Source organism: Crotalus tigris, unplaced genomic scaffold, assembly GCF_016545835.1.
Source record: "Crotalus tigris isolate CLP2741 ecotype Arizona unplaced genomic scaffold, ASM1654583v1 scf7180000023635.1308423, whole genome shotgun sequence".
Classification (NCBI taxonomy): Eukaryota; Metazoa; Chordata; class Lepidosauria; order Squamata; family Viperidae; genus Crotalus; species Crotalus tigris.
Genome location: NW_024100092.1, coordinates 1,128,171 through 1,144,359, shown reverse-complemented (window position 1 = coordinate 1,144,359; position 16,189 = coordinate 1,128,171). Strand labels below are relative to the sequence as shown.

The following is a 16,189-nucleotide window of genomic DNA, read 5'->3' as shown; positions in this document are numbered from 1 at the left end:
ATTTCACTTCACATTCTAGGATGTCTGGTTCGAGATCAGTGACCATCTCATTGTGGTTATCTGGGATGTTAAGCTCATTCTTGTATAGTTCTTCTGTGTAGTTTTGCCATCTCTTCTTAATCTCTTCTGCCTCTGTTAGGTCTCTGCCATTTTGGTCCTTTATCATGCCCATCTTTGCATGAAACGTTCCCTTCATATCTCCAATTTTCTTGAAGAGATCTCTGGTCCTCCCTATTCTGTTGTTTTCTTCTATTTCTTTGCACTGTTCATTTAAGAAGGCATTCTTATCTCTTCTAGCTACTCTCTGGAATTCTGCATTCAATTGGGTGTATCTTTCTCTTTCTCCTTTGCCTTTCGCTTCCCTTCTTTCCTCAGCTATTTGCAAAGCTTCCTCAGACAGCCATTTTGCTTTCTTGCATTTCTTTTTCTTTGGGATGGTTTTAGTTGCTACCTCTTGTACAATGTTGCGAACTTCCATCCATAGTTCTTCAGGCACTCTGTCTATCAGATCTAATTCCTTAAATCTATTTGTCACCTCTACTGTATATTCATCAGGAATATGACTTAGTTCATATGTGAATGGCCTAGTGCTTTTCCCTACTTTTTTCAATTTAAGCCTAAATTTTGCAACGAGAAGCTCATGATCTGAGCCACAGTCAGCTCCTGGTCTTGTTTTTACTGACTGTATACAGCTTCTCCATCTTTGGCTGCAGAGCACATAGTCAATCTGATTTCTATGTTGACCGTCTGGTGATGTCCATGTGTAGAGCCGTCTCTTGGGTTGTTGGAAAAAAGTGTTTGTTATGACCATTGTATTCTCTTGACAAAATTCTATTAGCCTGTGCCCTGCTTCATTTTGTACTCCAAGGCCAAACTTGCCTGTTATTCCGGTTATCTTTTGGCTTCCTACCTTAGCATTCCAATCCCCCATGATGATAAGGACATCATTTTTTGGTGTTAATTCTATAAGGTGCTGTAGGGCTTCATAAAACTGGTCAATTTCATCCTCTTCAGCACCAGTGGTTGGGGCATAGATTTGGACAAATTCATCTTATCTATTGGAATATCAATTTAGGAAGACTCCTGCGAGTCCCTTGGACTGCAAGGTGTTCAAACCGGTCAGTCCTAGAAGAGATCAACCCCGATTGCTCTTTAGAAGGCCAGATCCTGAAGTTGAAATTCAAATATTTTGGCCACCTAATGAGACGGAAGGACTCACTGGAGAAGGGCCTAATGCTGAGAAAGATTGAGGGCAATAGAAGAAGGGGACGACAGAGAATGAGATGGCTGGATGGAGTCACTGAAGCAGTAGGTGTGAACTTAAATGGACTCCAGAAGATGATAGAGGACAGGAAGACCTGGAGGAACGTTGTCCATGGGGTCGTGATGGGTTGGACACGACTTCGCAATTAACAACAACAACAAATCAATTTAGGCCTGGATTTGGGGTGAAGTTTTATCAGAAGGCACATTCTGAGCGATATTTGAGGACTAGAAATATATGGAAGTTACCCTTTAAAGCATCCACATTAAGTAATTGCCTAGGAAATGCAAAAGCAGTTAATGACTACATGTAGTCCTCAAATTACGACCACAACTGAGCCCAAAATTTCTGTTCCTAAGTGAAAAACTTGTTACGTGAATTTTGCCCCATTTAACGACTTTCCTTTCCACAGTTGTTAAGTGAATCACTGCAGTTGTTAAATCAATTACCTGATTATTAAGTGAACCTGACTTCCCCACTAGCTTTGCTTGTCAGAAGGTCGCAAAAGGTGATCACATGACCACGGGACACTGCAACCGTCATATAAATGAACCAGTTGCCAAGTATCTGAATTTTGATCACATGATCACGGGGAGGCTGCAATGGTTGTAAGTGTGCAAAATAGTCATATATCACTTTTTTCAGCTCTATTGTAACTTTGAACAGTCACTAAATGAACTGTTGTAAGTCGAGGACTACCTGTATAGGACCCAATATAAATCCCACATACTTTAATAAAACAAATATTGCATATTCATTAATAAATTAATTTGCATGTAGTCCAAGTGTCATTACGTGACATAATACCTGCCATTGTGTCCACAGTACAAAATGACAATAAAAGCTATCTATCTAAAACAGCATTATCTCTGTTTTTCTTCATATAAAGAAGTATGGTGATGACAATGAAGAAGGACTGCATCAATCATTATGAAAAATGGTTATGAAAATATGAGTTTAGCCCAGAATTAGTGAGGAAGAAACTCTATATTGCCGTGCGAAGAAGGAAGGAAGGAAGGAAGGAAGGAAGGAAGGAAGGAAGGAAGGAAGGAAGGAAGGAAGGAAGGAAGATAAGAGAGAATCTGTCAGACCTTCAAGATTCTGTTATTATGCCTACAACAATAAAGTGGGGTTCCAGTAGTTCTTATTTTCTGATCTGGACTGTCTCAAGCAAGTGACACTCCAGTATAGAAGGCCAGAGTGATTAAGTACAATGGCTCTCTGGGAAAGCAAAAAAAAAAAAAAAAAGAGTGGACAACAGTTGGGCATATTAGCAATAAAATTAAACTGTCTTTGACCCTGCCACCTAAAAGCTTCCTAAAAGTGTCAGGAGTCAATCAGTTCATGAAATGTTTGTAGTGATGTGGCTATGCATGGCTTCTGGGAAGAATGTTGCAAAATGCTGGTGCCACAACTGAAGGTGTTCCATTTCTCTTTCCAACTGTCATATTTCTGTTGGGGTTGGGCAAAGAGCAAGATTATAGACACTTACTGGAATGCACCACTGAAAATATATATAAGAAAGTGATCCTTTAATTATCAAATTCCAATTTATAAATTATAATACTTATTATCTGTTTATGCCAGTTAATCTCAGTGTGTGATGTCAATTCATGAGAATTAAAATTAACCCAAAGCATGTATTCCAGTAGAGAGAAGTTCCCTGAAGATGGGCTCCATCATGAGTCCGTAAACTCGGAAGAATAAATCTCTGGTCCCAGTGACCGACCCAGATTCGATCTTGCAGAATTAGAATTATCAAGCAACTTCAGACCCAACTGAGCTTTAAAAGTAAGAAGCATCTTGAACTCAACCCCAAAATAAGCACAACTGTATTGGAATGAAATAGTCTACCTGTGCAGCCTTAGATAACAACTATTCTCCAGCAAGGACTCAAAAGTAATCTCTCAAGTCACCCAATTCTGTGCTACCATTTATATGATATACCACACTCAGGATTGGAAATTCTTATAATAGTAGATTATTTTAGTAACTATGTTCTTAATTATTTTTAGAATCCATTATACTTATTGTTCTCTCTCTCTCTTACACACACACACACACACAAAATTCATTTATTTCATTTATATATATATTCATATTTATTTCATTTTAAAACTTATCTTATTTGTATTTGGCCTCGGGGCTGTAATAAACAAATTTGAATTTAATTTAAGCCTTAGGTAAGAATATGGTGGCATCACTTTGAAGCAGCTTAAGCTTCTAGTACCTCTTTAAGGACAGCACCACGTTAAGCATGTTACATCTGTCTCCTCTGAGTTAATATAGCAGGCAAAAAAAAGTTTTTGCTTGGTTTCTTTTCTCTACAGCCTAAGGCAAGGATCTTCAAACTTGGCCTTTTTATGACTTGTGGACTTCATCTCCCAGAATTCCTCAGCCAGCATGCCTGGCTGAGAAATTCTGGGAGTTGAAGTCCACAAGTCATAAAAGGGCCAAGTTTGAAGACCCCTGGCCTAAGGACTCTTCCAGCCTACAGTATTATCCTGGGTAATTCTAATGTCCTGCTTATGACATTCAAGTTTATGCCTTGCAGGGTAATTTCTTTTTCTTTCACAGTGGGAATCCTTGGACTCACTGGAGACTAAAATTAATTCTGCCAGACGGGTTTTTTGGAAGAGAGCCTGGGTTAAAAGATAGAAACCAGAGCTGTGTTTCAGCAGAACTACACAAGCTATTGGCCTACTGCCTTTGCCTCGCCTCACCTCCACATTCTTTTGTTTTCCTGACCAATTGGCACTTTTCCTGATCTTGGGAACCTAACTTAGACAGGTCCTCCTAAGTACATAATCCTTGGCATGATCCCAGGTTGTGACTCTTGGACAACCCTCTGGAACAAATGTTTGGCTTGGCTTCACCTAGGACTTTGCTTGACTGGACCATTAATGTGAGGGAAGACTCTTATTTCATTACGTGCAGTACACAAATGAAATACATCTTAATAGCATGAAAATTTACATGTCTGTGCCAGTATTGACAAGAAAAACAAATTATAGGCTCCTCCTCTTGTTCTCCTTATTGTCTTCCTTTTGGAATTGTTTGATATTAAAGCACTAATCAGGGCTGCATCTGCTTCTTCTTTCACCTGGATATGGAAAGAAGGATGCTTTGAGGCTGCCAGTACTATCCATTATCCATTCAGCTGCTCTTGAGAGAAAGTATCTAAGCAGGACAGAATAACAACAACAAAAAGCAAAAAGAATATATAATTTCTTAAAGAATCTCAAGGTCTACTGCAACTTTTAAAGCAGCTTCTTTTCGGGCGGGGTGGGGTAGGGGTTTGTGAGAACCATATTTGGCCTTCACACAACACTGTATGGGCTTATTCCCCAAAAAAGGGCAAGACTACATAAGAGATGTAGATCTACGCAAAGACTAAACCTGATTCCATTTCATTTACATCTATACACAGTCACAATGTTGTTATAATTCACTCAGGATTATATTGGCAGTGCTATCGTCCAACAACACTATCAGAAGGCACCTCCACCAACACCGTGAAACAACTCTGCAGCATATAGAAACCAGTGAGAGCTGCATCAAAGAGTGGGAAACAACAGTGCAAGTATATTATGCAGAAAACCTAACATTTCAAAAAGTTTTAAAACATGCAAAAGTTTGCACATGTGTAAAATGATTTAAAAAAAAAATAAAGCTAAAACTGTAGATACTCCAAAATCTTTAATGCACACCAAGGCCTGAACTCATCAATCACAAATATGTTGGAGGACAGATAATGAGTTAACTGTGGTAACAAATTTGCTGCATCTAGTATTTTGACAACTCTGTTCTAAAGCTATAGGGAGAATGATCTTACCTGAAATACTTTCAGTTGTTGATTAATAACCTCTGTTTCCATTCCAACAAGGCCTTGGGACTCTTCGTGTTCTTCAGCTTCCTCAAGCAGTTTGGCAAATCCCTTTAGTTTGCTGTAAAATTCTTCAACGCGATTAATCGTCCCTTCGATCTGCTCTTCCCTGGCTTTTGCTCTGTCCAGTAATTTGTTGCACTGCTTATTCAGAGCCTCTAAATCCCTTTTTATACCTGCGAGATCAGGAGATGCCTCTGCGTCACTCGCTAACATCACTTTACATGACTTGTTTGCGTTTTCATTGTTGCTTATCAATTCCTGCAATTTTTTAAGGAAAACTTTGATGTCCTTTTGTTGGGACTGCAGTGTGACAAGATCCCTGGCCACAGGAGCCATACTATCCAGCTCATCATCAAACTCTGCAAATTGAGAAAACATCTCTCGAATGGTATTTTGGAAATGGCCAATTCCCTGGAGCTTAGTCTCCAGGAAGGAACATTCATCCTCAACCTGCTGGTTGACCGCGTTGAATTCTTCTTCTAACGATTCTGATTGCAACAAGAGGTCAGAGATATTTGCTGAATCGGAAGCATCCACTACCAGATCTTGGGCAAGTTTTTTTGTCACATCTACTTGTGGCTTTAACGTCTGAAGGGCTTTCTGCTGAGCCTGCATAATAGTTAAGTGTTTATTACTATAAGCCTGAGGTTTAAGAGCATTGTGGATGTCTAACTGTTCCCTAGTATTCTTCAACTGCTCCTTAATGTCCTGGGATGATTCTTGAAACTCTTTTAATCTCCGAGACATCTTTTCAAGAGTATCCCTTTTAATATGTAACTCTTCTGTGACCATATCCATCTTCTGTATCAATCGTTTCTTTTCCTCTTCAATAACATCCTTATCAGTTTGACAGGCACTAAGAAAACTTCCTGCTGCGTTACTTAAGAGCTCAACAATCCCTTGGTGTTTATCCAAATCCTTCTGCCAAGTCTTCACCTGAGCAATGGAATTCTCTATCTCAACAGGATCGATGCCTATTTTAATTTCTGATAAGTTATTTTGGCACTTGGTTATCCAGGATTGCAGGACCTCTACGTGTTCTTTGTATCGGAGAGCCTTTTCCAAACAATCATTCAACTTATCTTGCCTTTCATTCGCTTGCTTATGCAGCTCATCCCAGTTAGCTTTGAGCATGTTGAGCTGGGACTGCAATTCTGTTTTTTCTGTCCCTTGAGTCTTTTGAAGCAGATTTTCACCTTCTGAAATTATTTTTTCATAGGAACCAATTTGGTCAGACAGTGCTGCCTTAAATTCTTTCTGATCCTCAATTAACGACCGCAAGCTTTCTAGCTTAGTGGAAATGGGAGGACACTGATTTTGTGTTTGTTTCTTTGTGTCCAGCCACGCTTGAAAGTCTTTGGACATTTGTTGGAACTGATGAGAACTTGCATATGTTAACTGAAGTTGTTCAATGAGACTGCCTGAAAAAGATTTTTTTAAAAATACTATTTTAAAATACTGTAAACCACATCAAAGTTAGAATAAGGCGGGTTTTATTTCAGTCAAAAAGAACTGTTATTTCTAATAAATGTACGCCATAGCTATAGAACAATTGGATTTAGCTAGTCAAAATGTATAGTATTTGAATAATATAAGATTATTTTAAGATGTAAAATAAAGTCAGAAGTAGCAAAACAATCCTAAATTGAGATATTCCCGTGAGTCTGAAAAAAAAAATCATGTCCTAGATTGGTATTATCATTGGTTTCAGAAATGCTTCCAACTATAGTGTAATAGAAATAACATGTATTAGTTATGCAATTAACTGTCTCCTTTAGTCTATAATAAACATGCAATACGTTTTACTACAAAATGGTAATTACATAAGCTTTCTTCAAAGCCCTGCCAGAGAAAATGCAAACCTCACTGCCAATGTCTGTTAAGAGTTTTATGCTCTGTTAAAGTGTACCCTGTTTAAATCTGAAATTTAGTACTGCTTCCTATGGTATTAATTCCTCCATATTCTAAAGCTCCCAGTGAATCTGTGTGAAACTCCATTATGCTTTAAATATATCTACACAGGAGAAATATATGCGTTGAGATTTCTTCACTGTTTCTTAAATGAAGGAACAAGGAGAGTGACATTGCAATGGTGTTGAAATCATCTGTTCATGTGTATAAATCTTCTATCAATTGTGTCTCGTTCAGTATAAAATACAGAGATCCAAGATACTGGTCCAATCTAGAAAAACAGACCTATCACCACCCATCCATACAATTCAGGCCCCAGGGAATATTTCTTTTTTTTTCAAACGTGTTCTAGCTATCTGGGGGAATAATTGCAATCCTGATTTTAGTGTATAGCTAATTTTCATTTCAAGAAACGCTACATTTCCCCATTATTTGGGATTTTATTTTTTTAATTGCTTTGTCACTTACCTGCTTTTTGTTCCATCTCCTTGAAAGGCTTTAAGACACCTTCCAATTGCCTAATAAGTTCAGCTCTCAAGTAATCTTCTGCCACCAACACAGACAATTCCTCGCACACAACCTGAGCAGCATTTAAGTGTAACATTTCTTGGTCTATTTCGCCTTTTATTTCCTGAGCCGTTTCCAGTTGCTGCTTCACAGAATCAGGGTCTGCACTTTTAGCCAGGTTCTGGCTGAATTTATTTTCCAGCATGCTAAGTTTCTCGGAAAGGCTTTTCAGACAGTTCTGGTACTCTGTGCTTTTGACAATGACTTGTTCAATTCGACTACAGCGGTCGCTCAGCTGTCCTGTTAAACCATCCCATTTCTGTGCCACTGCTGTCAGCTGCAGCTTCACTCTTTCATGAGTAGGAGGGTGTTCGCCAGGCCTCTGCAGGATTCCCTGGCCTGCTTCAGACAGCTGTTCGTACTGGAGTTTCCGGGTATCAAACTCTTTGAGCAGAATCTGAGGAGGCAGGGTGTGTTAGAAGTTACAAGTACAAGGAAGACAAGTACAAGGAAGAATCATCATCACCCTACTTTGTTACTTGAGTTTTACTAGCGCCATTTCTCATATAAATGGAAGCTGTTCTGCCAAAGCCATATTGTACATGCAGATTCATTATTTAGAGTTGTCTCAGAAAGGCTGTTCCTGTTTTAACAGTTTATCTCCTCTCTATATAAAACAGCAAAAATCCAACTGGCCGCATATGATCTTTTATGTGTCAATAAATGGGCTCAATGATAATAAATATTGATTTCAGTTCTCATATAGTTACCTGTGATTAAGTCATAATCAATGCTATTTAACAGGCCAACTAACTTTAGTTCCATACTCATGTGTTTTAGTCTATCTTGGCTAATGCCATTATATATAATTTAATGTGTTTGTGTGTGTACAGAGATATATGAATTTCAGTAAATAATAATAATAATAATAATAATAATAATAATAATAATAAAGCGCCTTGGGTGCAATCCCAAAACTGGAGCACCACTTGAACACCATTGGCATTGACAAATTCGCCATTAGTCAATTGCAAAAGGCGGCCTTACTAGGAACCGCCTCCATCCTGCGACGATATCTATAATAACATCAAACATCCACATCTGCCTATCCCAGGTCCTGGGTAAGGACTCGATAGGTAAACAAAATGCCAAATCCAGTCTGAACATCTGGCTGACTGTGAGATTATCCATAGTAGTAGTAGTAGTAGTAATAATAATAATAATAATAATAATAATAATAATAATAATAATGTTGAAAGGGATCTTGGAGGTCATCTAGTCCAACCCCCTGCTCAGGCAGGAAACCCTATACCATTTCAGAAAATGACTGTCCAGTCTCTTCTTAAAGACTTCCAGTGTTGGAACATTCACCGCTTCTGGAGGCAGGTTGTTCCACTGGTTAATTGTTCTGTCAGGAAGTTTCTCCTTAGTTCTAGGTTGCTTCTCTCCTTGACTAGTTTCCATCTATTGCTTCTTGTCCTGCCTTCAGGCGCTTTGGAGAATAGCTTGACTACCTCTTCTTTGTGGCAGCCCCTGAGATATTGGAACACTACTATCATGTCCCCCCTCGTCCTTCTTTTCATTAAATAGACATATCCAATTCCAGCAACCGTTCCTTATATGTTTTAGTCTCCTGTCCCCTGATCATCTTTGTTGCTCTTCTCTGTACTCTCTAGAGTCTCAATATGTTTTTTCCATCGTGGTGACCAAAACTGGATTGAGTATTCCAAGTGTGGCCTTACCAAGGCATTGTAAAGTGATATTAACACTTCACGTGATCTTGATTCTGTCCCTCTGTTAATGCAGCCTAGCAGTGTGTTGGCTTTTTTGGCAGCTGCAGCACACATCTATGGAGACAGACTGAAAATATTTAATATTGCCAATAGAAGAGAATATATGTAGTTCAGGGTTGAACTGTGGAGTCCTTGGTGCAGGGTCTCTGAGCTTGGTTGCAGATGTTTCATTATTCAACTAGCTAATATCATCCATGCTAGTGAAGGTGGGGTTTGCTTCAAGTTTATATACAGTAGCTTGCCTTGCAGGATTGGGAGGGTAATGATTTTTTCCTTGGCAGTTCCTTAATCAGAACACTGTTTTCTGTATGATTATATGGTGTTAATGGCTATCTAATTGACTGCTGGAGATAATGTATTCTGGGGTTTTTTTGTTTCTTTTTCTTTTTTTATTATTATAACAATATATCTGTATTTTATTACATACTTTGAATGGTATGTAACTGTAGTTTATTTTTCTGTGTCTACTAATGCCTGATTTGTCTGAATGCCAAGCTTCCAGGAATTCCCTAGCTTTTTTTTTGGATTTAGCTTGATCTAGGATGCTCACAGTATCCCAACTGAAACCATGCTTGGGTTTGTCCACGTGTAGTAAGATTAAAGAATTTTCATGACCTCTGACTGCCAGTTGGTGTTTATGGATGCACTCTGCTTGTCTTCTGCCTATCTGTCCTATATGGTGGCTATTAAAGTACTTATATTGTACGTTATAGATTACTCTAAGCTCAGAGACCACCTCAGTGGAATACAACCTCTGAAAGATAGACACTGAATTTTTTTTAGCAAACTTATTGTTAGTTTTTTTATATTAGGAAATCTATAGCTTGCAGGAGAACGTATACTACATTACAGTTATTAATAAATGGATAACAAAATTTACTTTGGTTACATTTTGAACAGAAAAAGAACATAGGCTCCATACCAAAAACAGTGAAATATTTACCTGGACTTGCTGCTTCTGTGTGTTTAGCATATTTGGATCGATTGATAGTGGTCCAAGCACGCTGATCATTAATTCTTTTTCAACCAGCCATTGGTTTAACTGAGCCTCAGTTGCCTGAAACTGGGTCAGGTAATTTGATGATTCCTCCATTTTTTTCTGTCTATCAGCTGCTACCTGGCTGAGTTGACTCCATTTAGAATCTATGACAAAATAAACACTGAATTTTAAAATTACATCTTAGAAAATGCTTTTCTTCAATAATGGAGACTGGACAGCAAACCTCTTAAGCCAGTAATAACACGCTGGCAGAAAAAAATCATACCAGAAGAGGAAAAGGTATATTTTGGAAGAGGGTAAATGGATGCTTACAAACTGTCTGTAATATGCTAGGTCAGTGGTTCTCAACCTTCCTAATGCCGCAACCCTTTAATACAGTTCCTCATGTTGTGGTGACCCCCTGTATGTGTAACCATGTAGCCAGTATCTGTAACCATGTTCCTCTCTTTTTGGAAAAGGATTGAGACTTGGTATTGTGATGCTAAAGCAGTGGTGGGAGTCAGCCGGTTCGCACCACTTCAGCAGAACCAGCAGCTAATTTTTTTGTTGCCCAGGCCCAGAATGGACTTTTGGAAGCCACACCCACACAGGGAACCGGTTGTTCACATATTTGAACCCCACCACTTTGCTAAAGCATCACTCTGACATGTCTTTAGGACACCATTGAACTTCGTCTGAAATTTGAGTGAGTCGAGGAAACTTTAATACGTTACACAGAGGAAGAGGGAGCTAATTCTCCATGTAAATTAGTTTCCCATGCAGTTTTTCTGCTTTTAGTATTATTAACAAAATAGGGCATAACATATTTTTCCTGTACTTAGAACAAAGCCTAATTGTATATGTAATCTTTGTCTATTTATATACTGCTGCAGTATAATTGTTTCTTTAGGCTGACCTACTTATTTGCCTATGCCCGTTCCTTAAACTTCTTTCATGATTATTTATATTATTGTTATATGTTTACAGCTTCCTGTCCTGCAGCTTTGTACAGCAATGCTCACCACAATCAATGGTGCACAAATTAACAAGCATTTTTTGAAGTGCAACAATTCCAGGAGAGGTGGGAATGAGAGAATTGTTATGCATATCTTTTTTGTCCAAACATGGTCATATTCTCAATATTTGGCAAAAATGTTTAAGAGGGATGTTTTAGAAAAATAGCCAAATGACACAAAAGACAGAAAACGTATTACAGTACAAAAAAAGAGCATGAAGATACATAAAAAGGCTGTTTTCCATACTAACTCTACAGTGCTAATGCCTTGGTCTTGATTTAAGCTGAAATAGCAACACAACGGGCATAGTTGCTTAACCTTCAAATATTTTCATCTTGAATAAGTTGGAAGAAAAGTGGAGTTTACACTCCAAAAAAAAAATGCATTGAATTATAGTATATTCAGAATTGCTATAGCAAACTTCAACCTATACAAGAGTAAGTAGTATAAGTATACAGCTGTATAAATGACACTGTAGCGCTACAAATAATAATATACAAGCAGATACTGAGTGAGGAGTTTAAATATATTAGCATATTAACTTTCAGACCTATCCAATGCCTACAGGAAGCAAAAAATTAATACCTATTTTGTCTAACATTTGTTTCCATTTTGGCACCTCAGAAGAATCAGGGTTTTTTTCCAGCAACTCTGTGACTCTGTCCTTCAGCTCTTGCACTTTACTCTCATTCTGCTTCAATTCTGTTTCAAATAGCTATAAAAACAAACAAAAGCACACACAAGTATAGTAAAAATACATAAAACTAAGATTTTTGATTCAATGGTGACCAAGTGGTTTCTTTATCTATTTAAGCAAATTTAACAGTCAGCCAAATTCAGGCTATTAAAAATGAAATTCTGATTGTACTATAGAAATAATTTACTTATTGTTAAATATTTTTGGGGATTTGTAAGACTGCTTAATCACCAAGCAGTAACATCACTAACATATTTAGCAGATATCCACAATGAGTCTATGCAAAAATGTATGGGAGAATGGTCTTCTATATCTTCCCATAAATGGTCTTCTATATCTTCCCATAAATCTCAAAAATTCACTTTACACATTAATTATTCTCCACAGATAAGTTTTGAAGATTGAAGATTACCTTATGCTGATCAACTTTTTCTTTAACTGTTTCACTGTCAAGAATAGTTGTTTCCCATTTAGCTGCAACTGTGTCCATTTTCTGTAACCATTTCATCATAGAACTCGTTTCTTCTTGAATGTTTTGCATATTTAAAAGCATTGATTCCAATTCTGATCCTTTGTTCTTCAGTGTTGCTCCCAAGTCATCATAACTCTGATTTACAGCTGACATGCTATTTTGAATCGTAGTCAGTTCTGTGAGAGAGGGGTCTCACATATATTTATCTTAAAAACTAAATTACATAATATTTCATCTGAAGATACAAATATAATTAAAAGTTTAAATTCTTATTTACACACACACACAGACAGAGAGAGAGAGACAGAGAGAGACAGAGACAGAGAGAGATATTTTTGCTTGTTCAGCTGATAGTAAAGTATAGACAAAACAAATTCTGTGAAGGAAACTTCATGTCTTGTATGTTTGACTCCCCATAGTAGCTTTACATATGCAAAGTTGCACATTCTTTTGAATTATTTTGTTTAATCTGAACAGAGGCATTACCTATATATATGGAATTGGATTTTGTTTTCATGGACCAACATAACTGCTTTTTAATATTTGTGCATGAGACAAATTTGGAATTCTGGTTCTCGCCCTGATTCTTAGATAATGATAATCACTAAGGAAATTATGGGATTTCAGGAAATTCATTAAGGGTGCAAGTTAAGACCACTATAACATGTAGCACTCTATAAATCTAGATGAAATACAATTAACTGGTACTTACCTTTGTTTGCCATGAAACCCTGATTACCAGTAGCTGTTCCATCTCCATTCAGTATTTCCCCAAGCACATCTAAAAAAATGAAAGCTAAGATTCAGAGTTCATAATTATTTAAGTAATTCTAAAATTCTTTTTCATCAAATATAGGGACTAGACTAGATTTAACATGGAAACATAAAAGATCACATCCATTTTTAAGAAATTACCTTAATTAAAGGTAATACATATTTGATTGGGAGTATGTAAACAGTAGAGCAGAACCCTCTATTTTCCTCAATCCCATTTTTCTCATTAGGAACAAAGGTCAGTTATCATGAGGGGGGACCCTTAATTTCCCTCTCTGGTCCAGGGGTCCCCAATCCTCGGTCCGTGGACTGGTACCGGGCCTCAGCATGCCAGCAACCAGTCTGCACAAACAAGCAAAGCCCCATCTATGGGATGCAGACAGCATACAAAACCACACACTCTCCGGTCGATGGAAAAACCTTTCTCCATAGAATCGGTCCCTGGTTCCCAAAAAGTTGGGGACCTCTGCTCTAGTCCTCCTTAGATGGTCTTTAACTTTTACAATTGATCACGTTATAACCAATGCTAGTGCTGTGTGTAATTTATTTCTCAGCTGTAAAATTTGTCTTTGGGAGGATGTATGTGATTATTTGAACAAGCTGTATTCAACCATTGGAGGTTGGCCTCTGCTGTTTTAAGAATTTTATTGTAATCAAGGAATTGTCCTAGCAAGAGGTTCCTTGGCCTGATCCGGGATATTCTGTTTCATCCAGGGGTTCTCAACCTTGGCAACTTTAAGACTTGTGGACTTCAACTCCCAGAAGTTGCCAAGGTTGAGAACCCCTGAAACAGTGTTGCCAAGTCATGTTGTCACTGAATTAATGTCTTTAGGGTTCTTTCACTAAGAGATATTTACTAGTAGATGCAGCAGAAGCCAGCCCAGGCAATCATAATCAGTAGGCTGGTTTCCAGTGGTAGGGAGACAAGTTGTTCTGCTCTCTCACTGTTATTATATTATACAGGGAACTTTTCCATCAACAACAACAGAAACTTGTCCTGTCTTTCACATTTAGAATCTAAAGATTTATAAAAAAAAACAAAACCAGTCCAGTATTTATACATTTTATGTTCCTAATCTTTAATTATATTTTTATTTTATTTAATCTTCTAGGATATATTATTATTCCCATTTTACAAATATCGAAGTGAAATTTGTACAATAACTTGCTTAAAATTCTGTGCTTGAAAAGGGCGTTGAACCCCTTATCCTATCTTACTGCTACCAGTAGAACCATACTAATCTAAACAGCATCTTAGTTACGGGGGCATCTTTATACCAACATAATACAATTATTCATTATAAAATCAATCCTCCATCAGCACAACAGAAGTGTCGTGGTAAGAAGCTGAAAACTGGTAGAAAGGAGATTCAGAACTACATGACAATACAGTGGAAGAATGACAATCAGGATTATATTCTTGCCTAAAATTAAGCCTTCATACAAAAGAACTTACTTCTGGAGAGAACTGTACAGGACAGGGAGCTTTAAATATGAAGACTCACGTCCCAAAAATTGTATGAGAAACCATCCGATGCATATTTTGCAAAAAGGCAAGACTTGTTTGCATCTAATAGTTGTTGCTTGAAAGAGGATAACAAACTCTGTTTTGCTCTTTGGGAATACAATACTATAATTCAGCAAATAATTAAAAAGTCAACCCTGCACTTGTTTGTTCTGGACCATCTGTTTCTAATTTCTGAAACAATGAGAAATGCTTTGTATAGCTAAGTTGAAAAATTGCAATCGTGACTTAACAAACACAACTCTATAACTGTATAAAAGGGTTCTAAATATTGTTTGAGGTCATTTTAGGGCAAATGACATGTGACGTAAGAGGCAACCCAAACTTTAATTTTAGCACAATCATCACTTTGTTGTGTGATTAGTAAATTTCTAAATCACAGAACTGGTTTCAGAAATGCTGACTTTTAGCTGGGTCAAAGCCAACTTGATGATGATGATGCACTACTAAAATATCTATTATTTATGACAGAAACAAGAGCTCTTATTAGTATCTATTGCTTTTCATTATAAGCAAGATTGCAAAACATGATTATTTAATGGAGCAGAATTAATTGAAGCCTTGGAAAAGGCCAGGTTATTCACTTCTCACTAGCAGGTGGGAAGCGAGCATTAGTCTAATGGCAGCTGGAACATAGGGAGACAAAATAAATCAGTTAAGTAAGTGAGATACTCTCATAATACAATTATAAGACCGCCCTATACTTCACCCTGTGGCAGAATTCTCACTAACGTATCGGCCACTAAGCTTCCACTTTTCAAAGTAAATCTAATACAGAAGTGAGCAGCATTCTCAGCAGATTTTTGCTATTAAAATAGCATTTCTTTTACCTGTTAATATGAATCAGCAGGTCCATGTGGTCTCTATTCTAACCTTGTTTGAATGGCATCTTTAAACCTGGTTTTCTCCGTCAGGCCTTGGACTAAGATCAATGGGGGCGGCTTGTGGGAATGTTTTATGCTAAAGCCATGTGTTTATTTTACTCTCATTAGAGGTTCATGCCTCTTTTCTGTGTTATGTTATTCCAAACTGTTTAGTGCTCAGTGTCATTATGGAGTCAGGAGGGTCTTACAAATTTGATAGGCTGATAACTAGACTGCTACTGCTACCAATGGTGAAATCACATGAGGTTTCTAGATTTTTTTTCTCTCCTTTCCTGCCTTAGGAATTGACTATAGTTTTTTTTTTTTTTTACAGTGCTGTAATTTAGAAAGTTTAGATTCAGCTCTTTTTCCTTCTCCTCAAGAAAGATTTTCACAGTACACTCAGATGCACAGAGTTTTTCAGGCTTAAACTCTCCTAATACTTAAAGCCAGTAATACAGTGGAACAAAATGTGCAGACTGTGGAATGCTTTGGGCCG

The 16,189-nt window shown here is 37.5% G+C and overlaps 1 protein-coding gene across 42 annotated transcripts in view; it reads right to left on the bottom strand.

Moving 5' to 3' along the window:
* Nucleotides 1–16,189, bottom strand: part of DST (dystonin) — a 314,302-nt gene that overhangs the window by 93,934 nt on the left and 204,179 nt on the right. For all 42 annotated transcript variants that reach the window (XM_039320283.1, XM_039320278.1, XM_039320288.1 and 39 more), the window contains 6 exons: nucleotides 13,241–13,309; nucleotides 12,469–12,704; nucleotides 11,945–12,074; nucleotides 10,308–10,507; nucleotides 7,533–8,028; nucleotides 5,100–6,574 (listed from right to left, as the gene is read on the bottom strand). In XM_039320283.1, coding sequence (XP_039176217.1) covers nucleotides 5,100–6,574; nucleotides 7,533–8,028; nucleotides 10,308–10,507; nucleotides 11,945–12,074; nucleotides 12,469–12,704; nucleotides 13,241–13,309 — 2,606 coding nt within the window. The remainder of the gene's footprint in view (nucleotides 1–5,099; nucleotides 6,575–7,532; nucleotides 8,029–10,307; nucleotides 10,508–11,944; nucleotides 12,075–12,468; nucleotides 12,705–13,240; nucleotides 13,310–16,189) is intronic.